This window comes from Diorhabda carinulata, chromosome 2 (genome assembly GCF_026250575.1).
Source record: "Diorhabda carinulata isolate Delta chromosome 2, icDioCari1.1, whole genome shotgun sequence".
Classification (NCBI taxonomy): Eukaryota; Metazoa; Arthropoda; class Insecta; order Coleoptera; family Chrysomelidae; genus Diorhabda; species Diorhabda carinulata.
This window is the reverse complement of record NC_079461.1, coordinates 3,805,084-3,826,898: the sequence shown is the minus strand read 5'-3', so window position 1 is coordinate 3,826,898 and position 21,815 is coordinate 3,805,084. Positions and strand designations below refer to the sequence as shown.

At 33.2% G+C, this 21,815-nt stretch overlaps 1 protein-coding gene across 2 annotated transcripts in view; it reads right to left on the bottom strand.

Annotated features, from left to right (window-relative positions):
• Window positions 1–815: 815 nt before the first annotated feature.
• Window positions 816–21,815, bottom strand: part of LOC130903802 (protein bric-a-brac 2) — a 50,472-nt gene continuing 29,472 nt past the window's right edge. The window contains exons 4-11 of one of the 2 annotated variants that reach the window (XM_057816138.1): window positions 11,158–11,307; window positions 10,801–11,100; window positions 10,498–10,739; window positions 9,615–9,751; window positions 7,887–8,047; window positions 7,609–7,786; window positions 7,250–7,529; window positions 816–6,100 (exon numbers count right to left, since the gene is read on the bottom strand). In XM_057816138.1, the coding sequence (XP_057672121.1) occupies window positions 5,887–6,100; window positions 7,250–7,529; window positions 7,609–7,786; window positions 7,887–8,047; window positions 9,615–9,751; window positions 10,498–10,739; window positions 10,801–11,100; window positions 11,158–11,307 (1,662 nt within the window). In that variant the 3' untranslated portion in view covers window positions 816–5,886. Of the gene's footprint in view, window positions 6,118–7,249; window positions 7,530–7,608; window positions 7,787–7,886; window positions 8,048–9,614; window positions 9,752–10,497; window positions 10,740–10,800; window positions 11,101–11,157; window positions 11,308–21,815 lie in introns of both variants that reach the window. The other variant, XM_057816139.1, reaches the window with a different exon arrangement.

Here is a 21,815-nt window from a genome sequence, read left to right as displayed (position 1 = left end):
CAGCCTTGGTAGAATGTAGAAATTTTTTAGCCACTCGTAAACTTCTAACAACTTCTTTTTTATCATCATTAAAAGTAAAGTGTCGACAATCATAGATCTGAACTTGTGAATATTTTAGCGTAACTCTAACATTAATCATCAGTTCTTGTTATATTTTCAAATAGGAAAACGATTTCCTATATTCTGCCAAATTTTAGTTTTCTTGTATCCATCCGGCTGTTTGTTATATGAACACTCATGAGCACGTACCAATTCTATGGGCCTTTCACTCAGAGAAGTTATTTTCAGGGTGTCTGCAATTACAAACTATACTAGAAATGTGAGGTTATGTTTTTGACGTTCAGCGCGTGAAAAGTAGAAAGTTGGTTAACTTCGATGTCAAAAGCGCGATCATTGTGTGCGTTATCACAGTTTTTTTTAATAAGTTGAACTATCTTTGACATTTATGAACGTCTGGAGCTCGTTTTGATCGCGTTCGTTATGTGTACCATGTATGCCAACTTGCACCGTAATTTCTAATCCGTTGTTTAAAATAACCTAACCTAACCTAACTGTTTAATATAACAAGCTGTTAAAATTCAAAGAGCAGTTTAAATCATAATCGCTTGCAACGTATTTTATGCAGTTAAGCCCCTGATTTTGGGGGTTTAGTTTAATGATAGTTTGAAGATTTTTGAAATTGGTTTAACACAAGGTGCAATTCAAAAAACAGAAAAAGTCAATGTTAAAATTTAAACCATTGTTAACCTGGTGGAAGTGGCCATTAAACTAATAAATTACTCAGTGGTTTAGATCATTGGATTAAAAAAATAAAATATCAGAAAAATTATTATGATTTATTTTTGAAATCAAATGTTTTAAGCAACAAAAACACATTTTTTTTTTCAGTACAAGTTTCTCCCTTTTTCACATACAACGAAAAGAAAAACTTAGCAACATTGTTTTATAAAAAGTATAAGCAATGACTAGTACTCAGTTACGAAATATTAAAAAAAACTTAACAACACTTTTTTTTTCTATTGTAGTTTTTCATTTGATTTATAATGAAATTCTAAAGATGTGGAGTTCGTTAATTGATCTGAATCTTTTCTTAAATTGCCAATTCATATTTTATAGTTTACCTCTTGTTGTTCGAACCTCAAGATTCTTTAAATTTACTTGTAGTAATGAATTTTTAAACTAGTTTCAACATTTCGATTATTATTTCTATATTCAATTAATAACAGCTACAGTTCAAGAGATACAGGTAATAATAACATCAGTTTGAACACTTTGTTTAAACTACCACTACACCAACACTGACAATTACAGTGTCTGATGAACGTTTCATTGATCAAGAATATGTCTTCTGAGACTTGTGTCACAGTGTAATAGTAATAAATAATGTCTGCTTCGTTTTTAGTTCATCAATAATAATCTTTCAAGATTTAGGTCTGGCAATAACATTTTTTTTTGGTATTACAATGAACTACAAACGATTATGAAAGCATTACCTATCGAGATTTTCTAAAAAGTATTAGATATTATCAAAAAACCATAAATTTTAGTCATTTTCACATGATTTTTCAGGATTACAAACAAATAGATAGTATTATAATCATCTGCTTTATTTATAGTTCATTTGGATCATATCGAATAAGATTTTGAAAAAATCTGGACTCCATTACTTAAGCTATCAATATTAATTAAATCTGTGTACTAGTCATTATATAAAATAGAACATAAACTAAATTAAAATATTTACAAATGATTAATATGCTATATTATAGCCGCAACAAGGTATCCGTAAATAAATTACCTACAATATACAACTAATTTTTGTACAACTAGTTCCTAATAAATATGTATGTATAGAGCATAAAGCGGTAAAAAACTTTTTTAACAACTTTTTTCCACTTTTAAATCACCAAACGACATTTGTTACTATTTAAATCACATGGAAGCTACTACCAACCACATTGGTTATGTAGAATCACCATTTTGTGTTATCAGATCGAGCTGCTGCAATTTATGTCGACAACCAGCTTTAGTTAAGTATATAAATCATCGACAATATGTTAATCTTGTTGATAAAATAAATACAAATTATAATATAATGAAAAAATCTATTTATTAAAGGTTTTTTACGTTTCAGTTCGACTTTTAGTTTGACAGCCATTGGTGTTCCAATAGAACAAAAAAATTTGCGAATGTAGTTCAGGATATTGCCTATATTTTGAAACACATAAGGCAAACGTCCCGAAAATGCCAAGCTTCACATTGTTCAGTTTGTATTTTGAGGTTAGGTGTATTATTTGCGTATCGAAAAATAATCAATATGTAAAACTATTTTACCCATGAAATTAATTTTTTAAGCGAAATTGTATTTGTATTAGTAAATAAATATAATTTTTAAAAAATGAATCTTGATTATTTTTTCCTTCTGTTTTCTGGCTTCATGCTCTCTTTGATTTTGTTGTTTTCCAAATAACTGAATTTATGTTTTTGAAGGAGTTGACGTGACACAGTATTATGTTCACATGATTGCGGAAATGTAACGGGATGTGTCAAAATTATTCCAAATATATTCAATTGGATTGAAAAATAATGGTTAGAAATCGCAGTAATATTTTATTATGACTGTAATTAAAATACTTAAAAGTCCATGACGCACATTTCGGTCCGCAGTTGAAACCGCTCCATGCGAACATAGACAATTGCGTAACAAGAAATACGTCAAAGTGCTAATTGGCTCTCTTCGTTCCGCAATAGTCGTGACGCACGTCAATTCCGCAACGTCTGATTAAGCCTTTAGTCTTTATGTTTGCTCTAAGTGAATAGATAGAAATTGGGTTAGTTGAAATTAGAGGACGTGGGGGAACGTGTTAAAAAAGTTAATACCTCTGGTAATATTGCACTTTCTTGTTATGTATTATGTCAGACAAGGCATAAATTTGTTCTAACTTCATTAAAAATAATGGTAAAATTTTTCATTTTTAGTTTATTTTAGCACAACAGCCTAGTAAATGGTAATTACTATGAATTCCATTTTTTTTCCTAATAATTTCTTCAAATTTCTTATGTGCTCCTTTCGTATTACTTACGAGTCAAGAGACCTTTTCGTTAACAGGATATAATTTTAAGTTTGATCAATCAATATTCCAGAAATGGGTAATAACCTACTTTTATGATGGGTGAAATAAAATTCATGGGTGTTGTTTTAAACAAAATACAAAATAGACTTTTAAGACTACCACAGTTGCTATGAAAAAAATGTACAAAAAATTTAAGTGAGTATCAAAAGAAAGTTATAATAAAAACTTTGTTTCAGGATAGAATAGAATTTTTCTTTAAATGTTTCACAAAAACGATCTTTCAACTTTAAGTTGAGGTTAACTTTATGTGAATATAGAAATAAGAAAAAAAAAACACAATGCTAGCAATTTTTCCAAACATTATATACAAAATGTATTCACAATAATAGTCTTATCGCGATTTTTTTTTAAATATTGAGCGATTATAAAAAATATGATTTTATCAAACGTCTTATCTCTAAGACATAATGGCGATTAGTGCCCATCTAGTTTGGTTGTCTACTCGTTACTTAAAATATTTGGAACGATTTGAAGTTTGAAACTTAAAAAATAAAAAATTCAATATAATTATCAATGATTCATTTTCTGGTTTCTCACATTATTTTTATCAGTACATTCGACATAAAGGTTTATACAAAAAAAGATAAAAGAACACAAAAAAATAACACAAGATGCCATATAATGAAGAAAGAGGATGTTTATACAAAAAATAACATAATTCTAAACATAATATTGGCAAAGTTTTGCTGCTATTTTTGGTGGGAAAAAAATTATGGGATTAAGTCATATATTAAATAACAAATGAGAAAATTCGTATATTAGAAATCAATTAGGTTGAAGATTTGAAATTGTTACCAATTGTGAAGCATTTCTTCCTGATTGGATAGAGCTTTTGTATGAAGCTCTATGTTCAATGGTACAAGAGTTATGAGCAAAATTATGGGATCATGTCATTTCTGAAACAGCTAATAAAATAATAAACTTTGAAGGTTTGTATATTGGAAAATAGTAGGGCTAAAATTATGAAATTGTTAGTAATTGTGAAGCAATTTTTACTGATTGGATAGAGCTTTGACATAAAGCGCTATGTTTCATGGTACAAGAGTTATGGGCTAAGTTATGGGATCATGTCATTTCTGAAACAGCTAATGAAATAAACAAACTTTAAAGGCTTGTATATTGGAAAATAGTAGGGATAAAATGTTGAAATTTTCACCAATTGTGAAGCAAATCTTCCTGATTGAAAAGAGCTTTGATATGAAGCGCTAGGTTTCATAGTACAAGAGTTATAGGCTAAGTTATGGGATCATGTCATTTCTGAAACATTTAATGAAATAAACAAACTTTTAAGGCTTGTATATTGGAAAATAATAATTCTTCCTGATTGGATAGTGCTTTGATATAAAGCGCTATGTTTCATGGTACAAGAGTTATGGGCTAAATTATGGGATCATGTCATTTCTGAAACAGCTAATGAAATAAATAAACTTTGAAGGCTTGTATATTGGAAAATAGTAGGGATAAAATGTTGAAATTTTCACCAATTGTGAAGCAATTCTTCCTGATAGGATAGAGCTTTGATATAAAGCGCTATGTTTCATGGTACAAGAGTTATGAGCTAAGTTATGGGATCATGTCATTTCTGAAACATTTAATGAAATAAACAAACTTTTAAGGCTTGTATATTGGAAAATAATAATTCTTCCTGATTGGATAGTGCTTTGATATAAAGCACTATGTTTCATGGTACAAGAGTCATGTTATTTTGTTCATTAGTTAAAGAAAGTGAATTTGTGGGACCGTCAATTTATAATTCCAATCATTTACAAAGGAATTCTGTCACATCATAATCAATTTTTGTCTTGGTGACATGCCTTCTAATCTCATTAACCCTATTATGGTAGTTGATAGGACAAGCAGTGTAAGAAACAATGGATTGGCTTTATCTACAAAAAAAATGATTTAGATCTTGAAAACATCTTTCTCTTTGGTCTACCTAGCAAGTAACATTCAGTAAGGTAACTGTTACATGTTTAAAATTTTTTTGGATAGTTGAGAAAGCAAAGTTCAGAAAGCAACTTTTGATATTTTTGATTTTATTTTCTGTTATGTTATCTTATTATAATTTCGTTATGAAACCAGCTTTGCAAAAATAGTCTTGAAAATAATAATTCGATCAATAAAATGAAGATTAATGTAAATAATCAAGAAATTAGATAAAATAAATCTAAAACATTAGAAATAATGAAAATATCAGCGCCTACACTTTTCCAATTCAATATTTAATTTCAAATATTTATTTCACAGTTTATCCTTCTTCGGAATTGTTTTGTTCTTGTTTTTGCTTTCAGTCTGTTCTGCTTTAAACTTTTATCTAACATTCCAATAATACTTTTTTATGCTGTTCAAATGAATCACTGTTAAAATTATTGAATTTATAGTGAATGTAAAATGCAGTAAACAGCTTCAACTAATACCTGTATACTTTGTTTTGTTGAATATATATATATATATATATATATATATATATATATATATATATATATATATATAAAACTGAAAAAACATAATCGAAATTATTATTATAATAGTTGCCATCGTTAATATCTCTTAGATAAAATCTTTCAACTTGACTATTTATTTTGTATCACAAAATAAAAGTGTGAAATAGTACAAACCCTTCCTTTCATCATTTATACAAATTATATAAAAAAAAACGTTATTTCTAAATCCACATACCACTTTTCTAACCTCAAATATAAATCTATTATGGACCTATTTCTTAAAAGCAGTCAAAGTTGAAGGCCGCGTCTCAACTGTTCTGATTCTGATATTGTATCTGAGGTGGAGAGGTAGTGTATTCCATTCCGAATGTGTGATCCATTTGCAATTGGCTATCTTGATTGAGATCGTGATAATCCACGATGTCCGCTTCGAATTTAAGGCCACGCTTAAAGCGGCCGTATAAGGATGAATAAGGCAGGTTGTAATGGATGGCTGCTTGGTTGATGGACATATGGCCTAACCTGCAAATTTTGTGGTACTGTGGATAAATAGAATCGTCATCTAAGGGCAGAATCGAATCAAAATTTATTTTTAATACAGATAGAAAAAAATTTTAAATTACCGATAGTTAAAATTTTCTGAGCAATTGGGGCCGTTATTATGTGTATTGTACACAGCAAATAATTAAACCATTATGGGAACCTAAGACCAAGTACATATTGAAAAACAAAAACAAATCGACCTATACTAGTTAATTGGTAGATATGTAAATCCAAATCAACACTTGAAAACAAGATCGTATTCTATAAAAATATAATGAAGTCTATCTGGATATATGGTATCGAGTTGCGCAAATAAATCAAATATGGTACACCGTGGTGTGAGTCGAACCTAACCTTACATAAAGACTTATACGTCAGTTTTGTCAAAGATGTCAGCACGAAACATCATGTGAACGACTGGTTAACCTCGTAAACACGTTACCTCATCCACGAGACGGTTGAAAACTATAGAGAAATTGGCCAGTAGACTTACAAAACGAGTAAAGAAGACTTGTCGCTGGAGAAGGTCTCATTACGTCATAGTAGAGCCATTCAATTAGCTTGAAGAACTGAATATGTTTGGATTGGTTATAAAATGAAAAAAAGTTGAAGGGCAAAGTTTTATAACCTGCAAATATAAGCATAATCAAATATTGTTATCAGATCTAAGGAAATGAATAATTAAACCTTTATTCAATCATTATATGTTATGAATTTTGGTAAATTTTGAAGATTTATTTAGTTTTAGATTAGACATATTCTGTTTCTGTAAAATTCTGAAAAATCTGTTATGTCATAGTGAGGTAAATCAAGTTTTTAGGTGATTAAAACTCATTGTAAGAGATAATTAAGAAAAGAAAATCATTTTCACGATTTTCTATCCATTAGGTTTAGTTAGGCACAATAGTATCGAAAAATAATCACGAATATATTGTATGGTGATCGAGAAGAAGTTGTCATAACAAACTCTAGTTCCTAATATAAGAAAAGAATGTCTAAAATGCTTCATTTGTATAAAACTCATACATAGACAGTTCTTGGAATTCATATTCATGCTAGTACTCTTCTTCTTCTTGAACTGATAATGGTTCCTTCAACATTTTTTAAGTAAAAGAAATATTTACTTACCTAACAGCTTCCAAAGCTTCTCCCATCGCATCTTCTGACCACGGAGTAGGATTCGACCTCGACAATTCAATTCCTTCCCTTTTGCATCTGCCGTATAGGGTTCCTGTGGGGATTCCAAATTCTGTCGATGCTTTTTGTACAGAAGTTTGACCAGTTCTGATTGATTCCAGTGCTTTTTCTAAATCGTCTGGGGTCCACGTCGTCGGTGCCGCGTTGAAAGGTGCTGCCAGTCTTATTCCTTCTCTTCTCGCTATTTTGTACAAGGTGCTACTAGGAATACCTGTCAATTACAAAAGATACCGTTGATTAAATTTTTGTGAGGATTGTCGAATGAAGTGGAATGAATTATTGAGACTTACCAAAAGCTTTGCTAGCTTTATTAGCCGATATCGTGCCCGTCCTTAACGCTTCGAGTGCATTATTCAAATTTTCTTCCGTCCAAGATTTTGTGGGACCTTCTTTCTTCGGCGTATCTATCCCAAGTCTATGTGCTCTTTGCCATAACGTAGTGGAGGGAATACCGTAAGTTGCGGATGCCTATAAATTAAATGGTATAAAAAAATAGTGTTTGGTCATCTGTTACCTTGTGTTCGGTTGATTTTCTTTTATTTTTAGAATAATTATTCTCCACACTCACCTTAGTTAGGCTCATATTGTGATTCCTTAAGGCATCCAACGCCATATCCATATCTTCTTGAGTCCAAGTCTTCGGTCCACCTCCGTGTGACCTATTTGGTGTTATATTTTCGCTATGGCCGTTATTTTTCATTCCAGGTACTTGGTCATCATTATTTACATCTATAAAGGTTCAAATTATCGGTAAATACATAGTTATGTGAATGTATGTATTATTTGAATGAAGATATGTTGAAAAAATGGAGATTTTCAGTAGTTGGCTCCTCCGCCAGAAGACATTTTGGAGGCATCACAAGAAATTTTACTCTTCCGGCAAATTTAAATACATAGCACTTATTAAAATTAGATTATAAAAGCGTTCAAGGTTGATTTACGTCTTTTTTTTTCTGTGGAATGTACGAGTCATAGTTCTGGGTCCTAATTCATCGAATATAACGACAATCTTGAAATTGATTTTCCGGATGGAGCAACAACTATCACCTGTGCTGAGGATTTGGCACTTATGTTTCACGAGACGCAAAGAAACTTGCTCTAAAAACCAATCATGTCATAGACGAAACTTGCTAGCTCATGCTAGCAAGTTTCATCTATGACCTAGCACTAGACCCAATTGCATTAGAAGCAGAAAATTTAGCTGTAAGATTACAGAAAACGCCAAGTACCTGGGTGTACGGCTAGACAAAAAACTAAAATTCTGCTGACATCAAGTTCTGAAAACCATCGAAAAAACGTCAAAATTTATTGGTGCGTTATCAAATGTGGCAAGACCAAAGGCGAACAGAAGAGGAGTACTGTGTTCGGCAGCCGACTCAACCATCCTCTACGCTGTCCGGAGAGAGTATCTCCACTAACGCAGCTAATCCTGCCTAGTAATTTGCTAGGTATAGAACGACATGAAACGTACTTAGGAACTGACAAAACTACGGCTAGAGATACCCTTATGCTTAGTTGGCAACAGCGACGGGAAAACATAAACAACTGGTCGAGAACACTAATTCAAAACTGAAAGGATCAACAGGAAACGCGGCGAAACGAATTTTTATCATGAACAGACACTCTCTGGACATATTCTAGGGATAAAGAGAATTGACTTTCAATACATGAAGAACTAAACAGTGAAATAAAACAATATATTAGACAACCCGAACTTTCTAAGCAATTGTTACGCGGTCACAAAGGTTTAAGAAGATGGAAGCAGAAATAGGGGTGGTTTAGTGTGAGCGAGACGTAATCAAAAAGTATTTTCAGGTGATGTAAAACAACAGATTTGCGTCGTTGATCCCCTCATCATGCACATCATTAAGGCCATCTTTGAACTTTCGACACCATTCACGCACAACACCATCACTCATGAAGCTTTCCCCATACATACATAGACTCAATCTCCGATGGATTTCTGAAGCATTATGACCTTCAGCTTGTAGAAAACGAATCACACTTCGCAATTCATACTTGGCGGGAGTATCAATAATGGCGGACATGTTTACGTAACTGTAACACAACGCCGACTGACGCCTGAATGTCCAGCGCATGCCCGCGTAGCATATTCACGAAGCGATCGGTGGTTGAAAAAAAATGGCCCTCGTAGTAATTTTTTTGTAAATTTAGTACAATTTCAGAAAGAACCTTTTATATAAAATTATACAATAAAAGTTATAGAAAATATGTTATTCATTATTTTTATAAATAAAATGTAATAATAAGAATAAGTTTTTATTTTTCTAATTACCTAGGCTATTGGATACCCCGGGAATTCCACTGAAATCAGCATGTTGCCCCATTAGATGATGAATGCTCCTATCACCATCATCGTGACTGTCCATCGAATGGTCTGGCCCCGAAAGATGTGACTCCATATCCAATAAACTATGTGAAATAAGAGACTAGTTGATCATTTTTTTTAAAGGTCCCGAATTTTCAGTAATTACTCTTATAGACTATAAAAAAATGGCTTGGAAAACCAAATCTACTTTAAAATTGAATAAAAAGACAAATTAGCTCTTAAAAGAACTGATTTTAAGAATAAATACATGTTCAATCTACAAATTCCCTAAAAACAATACGGTAAACAAAGCTCGCGTCGAATTCAACTTTCAGTATGGTAAGTTATTCGCGTTACGTCATTTATATCGTTATCTCTTTTTATGATTACTACTGTCAATTTAAAGAAACTATTACGTATGTCTTGCAATTAGTCTATTCAATCTTGTCAATCAAGACAATCGACGTTATGTTGTTAAATTTGATTTCTATTGATAGAAAAAGATAGTATGTATAAAATACGTGTTCGCAAAATCGTAGATTGGATCACGTGACGGAAGATCTCTACCGTTTCTATTGTAGATACAGTGGATAAAGTGAGAGCACAAATGATAATGACAAATGACATATGAATATTGAGTTAGTATTCGAATACAAAAGTAATCGATTCTAATCTAAATTTCTGAATTATTGTCGCTTTTTTGTCCAAAAATTTAACATACAATTAAGAAAATAGAAATTTAAAAATAAAATTCGATATCCGGGTAATCGATTTAATAACACAAATTAATATATTCTCGCGTTTCATGACATCTAGATCAATTAATTAATGAAGGAAGTATTCGCCTTACCTGTCTTGATCATAAGATCTTAAAGTTTCCAATTTGATGTCGGCTTCTTTTTTAATTTCAAGTGTATACTTCGTGGAATCCGAGATGTCCGTACGATGTATCGGTCCAGTAAGTATAGTCCTGGTGGGGGAATGATCGACGGGCGCTGTTGACATGTCAACGTGTCCAACGGGAATCGCAGACGGAGCCGGTGGTTCGGGTGGGAAATCATCGGTGTCAACGCCGAAGTGAGAAAATATAGTCTTGAATAAAAAGAAAACATTTATTCCTTGATTAATATTTGATTTCGTTTATTTAATTTACCTGTCCGGAGAGTAGGCCATGGCTGGTCATGTTTAGAGGTTTCGTTTGCTCGACTTGTTGCGAGGACAGCCTCTTTCGTTTCGGCTCTGGTTGATCCGAAGCTACTGGCATATCATTTTCTTCAGTCTCTTCATTCGAATGTTGTTCGTTTTCGCTCTCCTTTTCTCGTTCTCTATCGTTTTCTCTCTCTTTGTTTGTATCTTTGTGTTGTACTTTGTCGCTGCTAATTTCATTCGAATCCTCGATGGTTTGGAAGGAAGTTTTCGGATATTTTGCTTCGGGAGGATCTTCTTCTGGTAACTGAAAATTGTTTAAATGAAGTTTTTCAAATTAACGTTTTATTTGATTCTATCTAACCGAATGGTGTTTGATTCCAGGCGATTTCCTGCCACTTTTACAGTGAAGCGAAAGTGGTAAATCCAAGGGCTCTCGACTGTCCCTATTTTCTTTATCGTCTGTTTCACACAATCCTTTTATTTTCAATTGGTCCGCCGTTCGAAGCAGAGACTGCAAACAAGTTTTGTTCTTTAGAAATAGCTTAAATTTTCTCAAAATTTCTAATTCAATATTTGATAGAAAGAAACTAAAAATACTGTACTCCAACCAATAAATTGATTGATACAGCCATGAAGTTCCTTGTTTAAAGTGTGATAAAAATACGTTGGTCAGTCCAAGAGATCACTCACCAATCTATTTACATCTCACAATAGTGATAGCGAATTATACCCTGAAAAATGCTTGCTTGCCGAACATGTTTTGTATAAAGATCATTCTACGGATTCTATAAAAGTTTCGACAACTGAAAATAACTACAAAAAGCGTCTGTTTTCAGAAACAAAATTGATCAAAATGATCAGTATATTAATAAAAAAAAACTTAGTGTAATTCATGGATAACATATAGAATTTTCGCACTCATAGGAATAAGATGGAATTTAGAAAACTCTCGGCGTTTAATTAGATCCCAACAATAATAAAAATTCGCAAATCACGAATCGAATAATTCTTTAACGAAGCCGAACAGAATTAACAGCGTGGCAGAAGCAGAAGGCAACGTCCTTGAACCCGCAAGTATTGATTGGTCCAGACTCTCTCATACACACACATACACTGACACGGCATTAAGTAGAGAGGGAGAGAGAACTTCTAGATAGCATCACTTTCTCTACTTGCGACGTTGCCGAATTAGTTATCCAGATATTTCCATTCAACATCAACCCGCCGAGTCATTTAACATAAAATCAATGGTAGATAAGTTTAGATGAAAGTTTCGTTATCGATAATTACAAATTTTATGTTTGATACCAAGACTCTATTATTTCCAAATCAATGCATCAACATCTCACATCATACACATCAGAATTAAACGAGAGGAAGCCCATTATGAGCTTAAGATTTATCCAGAAGTAGTAGTTGATACAAATGAAGAAGCAGTGGAAAAATGAAAGATACGAATCAATAGAATAGGCAAATAGAGAAAAAATTGGGGAGGATTGAAATAGATGAATCCAAATCTATACCTGTGAACTTTACCAATGGACCTCAACAAGTTACATCTATATTCATAAATGAGAAACGAATTCCATTTACAAATATATCAAAATACTTAAAATAAAGGAAAAAGGGAACAACTTTGAATTAAATATAAAGAAATGTATTGGTCGATTCGACAAAATTCCATTCTGTCTGTACAGAAGAAGATTGTGCTTTATAAACACACCCTCATACCCATCTGGTCGTATGGTATTCAACTATGGGGATGTGCTAGTCAAAGCAAACCATAAATCATTCAAAGATATCTAGGAACATCGAAACAGTAGTCCTTCCAAGGATCTGGACTACGAACCACACCAATGTTTTGGTAAATCATATCCTCGACACTGAAGGAATAGAGAGAAAACTGAACAGGATTAAACCTTTTGAATTGGCGAAGGGAGTTTGTGCAGATTAATGTGTGCGTTGAGATATATGTTAATTAGTGTACAAAATGTATCAAAAATCTGAAGAAGCTGTTGAGTAAGCTAGTTGTTTAGTAATATAATAATACAAGTTAGATGTGAATTGCTGATCGATCATGTTAACACAATGTCGTGCATTTTAGGTGTGAATGAAAATATCAAGTAATATTTACAACTAAATTGCGCTTATATATAAAAATGATCAGTATGCTTCGTTTTTGACGCTTGACGAAGCTTATCTTTAAAGTACGTCAAATGAATCAGTACCTTCAAAGTTGGTTCCACATTCAATGAGAAAAGAAGTTTCGATGACAGTTTTTTGACAGTTGACAGTTGACATGAGAAAGCTTTATTGTATGCTATTAAGAAATATTTTTTTCGAAATTAATGAAATCTAGTGCAAATATGTATTTGCGAAAATAAGTATATTTATTTTCACGTAAAGATCGCGGGTTCAATAACAAATAAACAACTAAACAAAGTGATGTGATAAAAAAAGAAGATTCGAAATGACGTTTGATCTATAATGGCCTCCCAAACTTCATATTTATAACTATCGCGTTTTTGGGTAATTAGTTATCCGATCTTGTTTCTGGCAACACCGCTTCATAATTCCTGGGTAGGATATAGGTTTTCTAGAGTGTTCCGTTCGCCACGGCCCAGAAGTCCTGGCAACCCTCGGTCTTATATCCCAATTCCCGACTACGGATCTCGAAATTTACCAATCGAACAAGGACCGGTTTCACCCTTTTATTAATATACCAAAATTAGATATTTTAGAAAGAAGGAACTTTATGGTTATTTTCAAATAATAAAAATGAAACAAAAACGGCATGTAGTTTTGTTATTACTAATATTACTAATTACTATTATGATTGATCATTGTCCATACGTAATATCCGATATTTATAAATTAAACTGTAAGCTAAAGACACTAGTTGAAGATCAACTGGACGAAGGACAAAGTGGTTTTAGGAAAAGACACACTGTACAAGATCATGTATTCACAATTAAACAATTGAAGAGAAAAACAGATCTACAAGAAGCTTTTGACAGTGTAAAACAGAGAAATTGGTGAAACAATTTAGAATTTCAAAGCTTCATCATTTGACATGGCTTAAGACAGGGGGGATTCCTGAACCCTCTACTGTTTATAATAGTTACAGATGATATAATAAAAACAATAAAAAGAGAATCGCAAAAAGTAATAGTAGGATATTATAGGTTAAGCCCAATATAATTGTCGGAATGGGCCTTTGCAGATGATCTGGTGGTGTGTACATCTACCTAAAGGGATTTAATAAATAACACCAAGATATGGGAAAGAGCAGAAAGAGAGAAAAATCTGAAGATTAATGTAGGAAAGTCAAAAGTAGTGCACATAGGAAATGAAAATAAACAGAGAAGAAACAAACGACGAGGAAATAAATGAAATAATAACTATCGTGATAGACATAATTGAAAACGAAGACATAGAAAATAATTAAGTATTGAATTAATAAATGAAACGTTATAAAATAAGAAGATGAAACGGTTTGGACATATGGTTGGAATAAAAAATACCAAAGATACCAGTTTAAGCTAGATCAGTTAGCAAATGGAATAGCGGTAAACTTAAGGAAACCTGATGAGGGAAATCATGGTACCAAGCAATAACTATGGTCAAAAATGAGAAATAATTGACCAAGTTTATTTATAAAAAGGTACCTTACACCTTTCGGTAGACAGAAGGCTTATAATTATCGTGATATAATTTGAATTTGAACCAGATTGGTTGACGTCCAATTTTGAGGTTATTCCGTAACTTTAGAACTATAGGTCTTATGAGCCACGCGTTTAAAACATTTTTGCGGTCGTTTCTGCTAGATTTCTTCGCTCAAACGTTGCAATAAGTTCGCATAATTGATAGTTTTTACTTTTTCAAGATAGTTAATGGAAATTTCCGTCGCGCATTCCAAAAAACCGACGCCATGACCTCGCCTGTAGACGGAACGTTCCTTGCCTTTTTTGGAGCCAGTTCTCCCTTTTCAGTACATTGTTTTGATTGTGTGTGATGGAACCACGCAAAAATTCGGTTTTATTTCTGTGAAACATTACCAAACACTCGATGGAAACATCTTGCACACAGCTTTCTCATGTCCAAATTTTCAGTTGATACACTTTCAGTCGCCGATCATCCAGTACCGTTTTGTTGATTTTCTTCAACATTTCCGGAGTCGTCACCTAATTTGGTCGAGCACTGCGATGCTGGTCTTCGCAGGTCATGAGGCTTCGTTTAAAATCTGCTACCCAAAATTTTACTGTTAATGGAGTTGAAGGAGTGGTCTCACCAAGAGTAGAATCTAGTTCAGCTTTGATATTGGTTAGGCAAATGCCTTTTGTGTACTTTCTAATACAGTGGTATTTCTATCTATCTCTAGGTAAGCCCAGGTACTTCTGGGACTATCCTACAGTATATGAAAAACTTCAAGAAGGAATTATAATCATTAAATTTGGTTTTCGAAGTCCTGGTGCAAAGATGTAGTGACAAGAACGTTTATATATATGCTGTCGATTTTGGAAAAGCGTTCGACATGACAAGATGCTGGAAATTCTGAAACAGCCACCCATAGTTGTCGACAACACGGTATGTTCGCGATGCACGAAATAAAAAATCGATAAATGTTATAAACTTTTATAATATAATAACAAAAATACAGTATTTAAAAAAATATGTACTATTTTAATAAATATCGTGTTCCAATTTCAAAAAAGAATTCAAGCACCGCCTATGGTCACTACTCATCCATCTGGATACATGCAGATGCTAAATTCTTTATCATATCGACTTTGTTTTGATATTGTCGTACATCTGACTTCCTCTTTGCGCTGTCTATCCTTCAAGTTTTCTTTTAATATCACTTTCGATTGAGAATCGCCGTCTGTTCTGTTGGAAAACTTTTACTATCTTTTAACGTGTTTAGTGACCTTCGTAACGGGAACAAAGTTTCAACGTGTCTTTTCACGATTTATTCTTTATCGAGTTTATCTTTTTTTTCCTTCTGATTTTAAAGGGGTAGAATAGAAACTGTAGCTGCTCTCATTTACTGGAATTTGACATTGCGTGACGAAGTTTAAATGATTCAAACGGCGTTTCTTTCTTTCATTTTATTTAATAGTGTATGAATGATATCTTTGTTATCCATCAACAATCACCCATTCTTTCCATCTTCTGTATCTCTGTTAAATTTGAACGTATACAAATTAGTGCAATCCAACAGACCAGATAATCGAACTTTCAAGATGTACCCTGTATTATCAACGATTACTACTCAATCGATAGTTAGACACAATCATTTCCATCATACTTAAAACTGGTTGTTGATTGAACCAGAAAACCAGATTCACTTATATAAAGATTTTGATAACCAGTTTTCGTTCAACGTTAAAATCCTTATGCAACAGCAAGGATTCTTCAGAAAATCACGTTTAATGGTTGAAGTATCTTTTTTTTTATATTTATTTTGTATTATAACATAAAATTTTATTCAAGTTACCGTATTAGTCGATCAAAATCAGTTTCTCAAATTTGAAATTAGTCAATATTATCCAAAAAAAAAAAAAATCCAAAGCAAAATCGATGTATTAAGAAAATAATAATGATTGAACAACATGGAAGTACAAAATAATGATATTATTTAGGTCAGTCTCAGGTTTTTAACAACTCATGGATTCAACATTTAGAGAGTGTGGAAAATAAAGACAATAAAGACGAAGGTTTCAAAATAACAAGACTTCTAAAAAGCAACAAAGCAGCGGGTCAAGATAAAATAAACAACAAACTTAGAAAAATGATTAGGAAGTTAACTACTGGAAAAGATCTATGCATGAGACAGACAGAAATTGATAAAAAGCTAATAAAATGAAATAAAGAGCTAAATATTCTATTCGTAGATTTTAAACAAGCCTTCGATAAGATAGAATAGGAATGAGGAATATAAAAGACATGAGAGTGCAGACAAAACTAATCACAAATGACACAAAAGTTCAAGAATTAACTATAGAATTTTACAAAAGACTTGTATCCTTGGGATCCTTGTACAATCATCCTTACAGGCATATACAAAACGACCAAAAAGAAAATCCTTGAAGAAGCGACACCCGGAAGAAGAGACTGAACAATAATAAAAGAGATTTAGAGTATAAAGACCGAATAGATGATAAGAAAAATGGATAGGAAAGTTCAGTCTTTAAAAAATTGAGGAGTACTTAGGAATATTGGGAAGTAGATGGAAAATAAAAGACATAAAATCCTAGGGGTTGTAATGTTAAGGACACGTAAAGAAACAGCAATAACGGATGGTATACTGAGAATAAGAAGGGAAGTTTAAGTAAAGGAAGACATAAGAAAATTAGATACTAATAAGAAAAATTGTATAGAAACATTCATCGCAATAAAATAATCTAAGAGGGTGCGGCCTAATTACCCTTGGAATGTGTGAGATTTAAGTAATAGTATAATACAGATTCCGTTAGGTTTTCATAATTTCAGGAATTGATAGGCCTTCTGATAAGCCCGTCGTGGTCCCGAACACAAAAAAAGATAAAAGCAGTTAAGAAGTTTTATACACTAGTGTAAACTTCTTTTTTGGATGGCCGGAATGAATTCAAAAAAAAAATTATTTCAAACTGATCTTCATTTTTATTGTGTTTACATCTGTCTGACCCAAGTCTCGATCAGTGTTACCAACCTAACCTCTCAAAATTCCCTTTATAGAGCGCGAAATTCGAATTAAAACATAAAAATGCTTACACTAGGAAGAAGAAAATTGCCTTAGGTTTAAAGTAACTGTGAGAAAAGAAAGGATAAAGATTGTGGATTGAGAGAGAGAAGGCTGGGATTTAAAATAAAGTATTAATACGTATTTTCCGTTTAAATTCGACGAATCCAGATTTTGTATAGTCTTATGTTATTTGGAAAACTTTGTCAATCGAAAAAAATAAATTTCCGCACACAATAATTGCAAATATTTTTTGCTAAAACTGAATTCGTATGAAAATCCCATTCCGTTAATCGGAAAGTTATTAAAGCCACAAAAAATTGATAAAAAAACAGGAATTTCACGATTATCTATTATCTAAGTTTCATGATTTCGCAAAAAAAATTAAAGCAAATTTCATTAGATAAATACAAGTGAAAAAAGTACTATTCTTGTTTGAAAAAAATATTTTAGGTTATACCAAAAATGTCGTCACCCCGTGTAATGTTTAAGCTAAACTGTCATTTTGACATTTACGCCGTGCTGATGTCAAAATATTTCATACACAAAACAACAACTTACGGACAAATATACTTTTTGAATAACCATATTGTATGGAATAGTTTTTTATAATAATCTAACCCTCGTAAATCAACAACATAACATAATAGTGACAGGAATAATGAAATTAGAATTTTTGATATAAAATTACTCACATAATAATCTATGAGTGTAAAACGCGTTCCTCGTAATAAGAATCCAATATCTCAGTGCGCCGTCACTGACCATCGCGACGGCCCAAGATGCGCCAGACACAAGCACCATCCGCGCATCTCAAATACCCACTCGAAACTAAGAAAAAGGAGCAGAAGACATGCAGAAACAGACTAACACAACAAAACACAATCAGGTAGCAGTACTTACTTTTGTTCTGACCTCCCCGTGACCTTCTTCAGTCTCGAGTCTCGAAACGCGGCACCGAGGGAAAAAATCATAAAGGCGCGGGCGATGCGTGTGACTAATGTGTACGTAAGGTCCGGCCGTCGAAGGATGATGGTGTCAGGCCTACTAGATACTACTGGGGATGCTGTGCGACGTTCGTTAATGCACCCCTTGCCTCAGTTCTGCGAGCAGTGCTCCGTACTCTGAGCCTGTGATAGATCGAGAAATGCTCGGCGCACGCACAATACTACGACTTCGCCGCTTTTAATTGGGGGTTTTTGCAGACGAGGACTTTTCAGGAGAACGCCGTTTGGTATACATCAACCACCAATGTAATCGCTCTTATACCAGGAAACGTCGAAAATTAATCGAAGATCGTTCAACTTAATACCGACCAAAAAAATTCATGATATCACATATTCTTCGAAAAAATATTTGAATTATGTCCACTAATCGAAAAAGTAGCTTGAAAAAATATTTGAGTTTTTGAAGTAAAGTATTATTTTTTCATTCAGTAGTATGAACGATATTTTGAATTATTCATTTCAATTATTTAGCCGGAGAAACTATTGTATATAAGTGAAAGCAATAAAAATAAGGTTTATTCTAATTACAATCTAATTACAAATAGTCGCCTCCTCACTATCCTGTCACGTATTTTGATATTTCTTAATTCTTGTAGAAGATTTCGAACTGAAACTGCCGTGGTCTTTCAGCTTGTCTAACTGTCTAACTCAATCCTCTCCAAGTAAGTGAAATAATTTCTTCGTACTGCTGAAATACCAGTTGCACCGACTCACATCAAAGTTTTTCTAAGTTTCGTACCGATGGTGACCAAAATTCTGATTACGCAGAAGTACTCAAGATCAACCGTGTTCACTTTAAAAGAAATTTTCAGTAGATAAAGTACGTTGCATTGCTAGACATGGAAAAAACTTTCGATAAAGTGTCACGGACGAAAAATATGGAAGAACTTATAAAAAATAAACGTTAGCAACAAATTAACGAGAATCACTAAATGCTGATACAAAGAAACATGCAACCAGAAACGGTCACAATACAAGGAGTGCGACAAAGAGGCAATCTTAGTTCATTACTATCATAGCTTTCATTTTTTATCAATTAGAAGCTCAGAAGCTCAAAAAACGGAACCACTTCATATCGAAATGTGCGTTTGCAGATGGTGTAATGATTCATAGCAGAAAACCAGAAGATATTTTCCATAACTCTTATTAGAACATTCAGCGAAAGGTCTATTCGATGACTAAAGTATTAGACTTGTTGAAGTAGCCTCCCAAAAATAGTCAAGAACGGTTATAGATCATACAGAACACGCAGTATTAACCACATATATTCTTCACTCCTGAGATTGAAAATAACCTCGTTGTTCATGATGATTTGCTAAGGGAAGTTGTCTTCCCTTGATCGAAATACGGGATATCTTGAGTACTTAGCAGTGTACATAAACATCTTCTAATGTTTCAAAAAGTTTTCGACGAAGATCTTCTGTTGGATACTACAGAGTCCTATGTGACATCCTTAATACACTTTATCAAAGAGTTATTTCTATCAAAAGGTCTGCTCCAAGACCGTCTATAGTCACCGCTGGATCTCTTTAATAAGTTGTATTTGAACGTGAAGATATAGAGGATTATATCATCGTTAACTATGTCAGATTATGTTATATTGTAGAAAAAATCTGTCACATCAGACTCTCTCTATTTGAATTACCAGAATGGTGAATGATGGGATAAATAAGTCGACTGCTATGGGCATACAAATTATAACTTCAACACGCTCATTGCCTACAAGTTGTGTGAGCAAGATCTGTTAAAAAACTTGTGGTGGTGATCAACCGCAATTGTCGGAAGTTACATCGACGATAACATAAATAATAGGTTGGAAAAATTATGAATATAATAATAAATAGAAAAAAAAAACTGTTTAATTTAATCGTCGCTGTTAAATCTTTTACTCGGTCTTCATCTTTGCGGAGCCAGTTCGGGGCTACATGGTAGGTGTTCTATGCTTGAAAAGCGAAGCAGTGTAAACTGGATCATTGTCATGAAGCAAGCGCACAACTCGGTTGAATTTCCCGTGCCTTTTTTTTCGATAATTTATTAACGCATCTGCCTTTTAAGTCAGAGTAATTAGCCGCGTTCCCTGTTGTATTTGATTCCTTATCTTCTTCTTTCTTCATTGGATGCACTCTTCTAAAGAAGGTTGGCGATAACCCTCTGACTCTGGCCCTTCTTATCAGCGTCTGGGAGTCTAAACCGGTCCTTTCGCGAATATTCTTCAGCCATGAAGCCTGTCGTCTGCCAGAACCACGTTTGTCCTCGATTTTCCCCTCGATCAGAAGTTGCAAAAGTCTGTATTTGACATTTTGATCTTATTTCTATATCTTTTGTTATCCAACACCCCAGATATTTATATTTCTCTATATTTTCGATGATGCCAACATTTACGTTGATAGACATGGGAGTATGGTTGGATATTTTGGAGACAATCATGGTTTTGGCCTTTTTGATGTTGATGTTAAGGCCATAATCTTCTCTTATAATATTTATGCGATCTAAGAGTGCTTGGAGATCCTGTTCACTGTCTGTAACTAAGAGCGTGTCATCAGCGTACCTTATATGATGAAGAAAGGTAGTCCATCATCTTATCGTGTTTTACTTTGTCGAAATCCTTTTTGTAATCAATAAAACATGGTGGTCTCGGCGTTTTTGTAGTAGTATAATGAAACTGATGAATGCTTCCCGTGTCCCAAATCCGGTAACCAAACAAAATATTGTAGCCATCACTTTTGTTGGTGCTTGTCGTCACCTTCACAACATACTAGATACTCAGCTTCCATTTTTTATTTAATTTGCGTTGATGTTAATCCTGCTTTAGTCAGAACTTTTAAAACAGCGCGAAATTCAATTTGAGGCCTTTACTTTATGAAAAGCTTAATAAGATTTACCAATGTAGCGTCTATAAAGATTTTTGCGAAGAGGCCAAGGGCGCAAGGTCCGTTTCAGGTACTTATAATATGAAAATTGATTTGTGACTCACTATAATTGTAAAAGTAATGGTGAGTAATAGCTATCATTACTCGTTGATTGCATAATATACATGAATTTGATATTACGCATCAATTTAATTGGAAAATCGCTCACGAACCCCAAAAAGAAATGATATTGTATAAAAAACAAGAGCCTCAGATGAAATATCCTTCAATTTCCGTACGATAGGCCCGTCAAAAATCGATATCCTTAAAAAATCTCTTACCGCTAATGAACCAAACGGCAGCCGTTCGCAAGGACTGCCGCTTTAATTTTTTTGCCAGGCCAGGCTCTATAGACTTCTCTCTCTCTTGTTCGCGTTACAAC